Source organism: Primulina huaijiensis, unplaced genomic scaffold, assembly GCF_012295235.1.
Source record: "Primulina huaijiensis isolate GDHJ02 unplaced genomic scaffold, ASM1229523v2 scaffold207808, whole genome shotgun sequence".
In the NCBI taxonomy this organism is placed as follows: domain Eukaryota; kingdom Viridiplantae; phylum Streptophyta; class Magnoliopsida; order Lamiales; family Gesneriaceae; genus Primulina; species Primulina huaijiensis.
In genome coordinates, this window is record NW_027355010.1 from 1 (window position 1) to 1959 (window position 1959).

The 1959-nt window shown below is 35.9% G+C and overlaps 1 protein-coding gene across 1 annotated transcript; it reads left to right on the plus strand.

The window, feature by feature from the left end:
- The first annotated feature begins 6 nt into the window (after positions 1-6).
- LOC140966728 (uncharacterized) lies at positions 7-1694 on the plus strand. The gene is made up of 5 exons (XM_073426976.1): positions 7-578; positions 700-777; positions 913-1024; positions 1161-1211; positions 1313-1694. The coding sequence occupies exons 1-5, from the start codon at positions 385-387 to the stop codon at positions 1361-1363; spliced, it is 486 nt and encodes a 161-aa protein (XP_073283077.1). The 5' UTR covers positions 7-384; the 3' UTR covers positions 1364-1694.
- The last annotated feature ends 265 nt before the right edge of the window (positions 1695-1959 follow it).

The following is a 1959-nucleotide window of genomic DNA, read 5'->3' on the forward strand; positions in this document are numbered from 1 at the left end:
CCAGGGCCAAAGAAGCAATTTGAAAAGAAGGGTAAACATAGACAAATAGAAAAAAAATCAGCTGATTCAGATTCAAATAGAGGAAAGCCCTCTAAAAAGATCACTCCAGGTTCAAGAAAACTTTCCCCGCATAATTCTGAAACTGTGGTGTCTGAAATTCCAGATGGATCATCAAAACCTCAACTCAGAGAAACTAGACATCAGTCATCAGCAGGTCCTACCGAATTTGTCCCTAGTCATAATAAAATTCCTGAAATCGGTAAAAGTAGAAATGCGGAACCTGAAACTCAAAGGACAAACTCAGAAGCTAATGGTTACAAAAAAGTTCCTGTTAATGTGACAGATCAGCAGCCTAGCCTCAAACAAATAGTTGTTTCCCAGTCCATGAATGAGTTTAAAAAACAGGAGCCCAATATGATAGGTAGCTCAAATGATAGACAAAAAGACACATTTTTAGGGGGGAGCAACAATGGTATTCAGAAAAGGACAGAATCTTTCTCAGATAAGAAAAGTTGTTCATATATGAAGTATGAGAAGGAGGAACCCGAGTTGAAGAGTCCAATAAAGGATTTCTCTCAGTAAGTTTATAAACACAATGTTGTATTGGATGAACAAATGCTTTGATAAGCTCTAAATTTCATGTTTCAAAACAACTTGATTTTGTGGTTCTCAATTAATTATATGTCATTCCATCTTTAGGTATAAAGAATACGTGAAGGAATATCAAGAGAAGTACGAGAGCTACTTCTCCTTGAACAATATCTTGGAGTCATACAGGTAATGTCGACCTTGCTTTATTTCACTTTCTAATATTTGTGCAATTTGATTTTCTTTTAGATAAAAATGTTGCTCCATAAATTGCAAATTGGTTCATCAAATCAGTACTCTAATTTGCGTTGATGATGTAATTAGAAATGAGTTCAGTAAACTTGGGAATGAGCTTGAAACTTACCGAGGAAGGGATAGTAAGAGATACCAAGACATCTCAGAGCATATACAGTCATCGTTTCTTCGGTGTGGAGAGGTACTTTAGTGGTTATTTTCGTATAGTTATCTGTCGGGCATGCTTTTATAGCTCGCTGTTTTATTGATGTTTACTTTTACAATTTTAAAATTTAATTCATTTTTTGTATGATCCGGTTTAACATCTGATATTGCAGAAACATAAACGATTGAAGAAAATTTTCATCGTGCTTCATGAAGAATTGAGGGTGACTTATTCCCCTTGGTCTTTCCTTATGTCATCGTTAACTTTTATCTGCCATTCTCTTATTTCTCACTAATACGAGTCCATGAACACATTTTTTAACAGCATTTGAAGCAGAGAATTAAAGACTTTGCTGCCTCGTATACAAGAGACTAGTTTCTTTACAACTCCTGAATCAGTCATCACTGCGTTTACATCACTGTGACAATGTTGTTATATGGTGAGATCTGCTGGTCCCCCATAGTCTGTGGGGAGATTATGTCAACGTGCAGCAACTGTCCAGGTGAGATCTACTGGTCCCATGTAGGCTTCATTATGGATCTCATATAACCAATTCACTGAAGAGTTGTACTTCAAGATTCATCTCCAATACCTGTTGCAAGCCAAATACACGTATTTTGACGAAATTTAGATCTATTGCATGTGTAATATACTACAGCTGTACAGTATCCTTTTTGGCCTAAAAAAGACATTCTCGTGGTTCTCGCAAGGCAAAATTACCGTTGTGAAATTTTTTTCTCCGCTTGTCAATTGTTGCTTAGTAGCATGCATTGCCACAATTTTGAATTTTCTTTTTTCGATGTATAATTCTCGCTATAGGAGCTTTCAAATGTGTATAATCTCAGTTTATATGTGAAAGATCCAAGTTTTGACCGCTCACTCAACAATGGATTTTGTGATTTGGCTTAACTGTATCAGTAAAATCTTGAGTCATCTCTATTCATTGAACGATAGATACCGTTTAGTGTGAA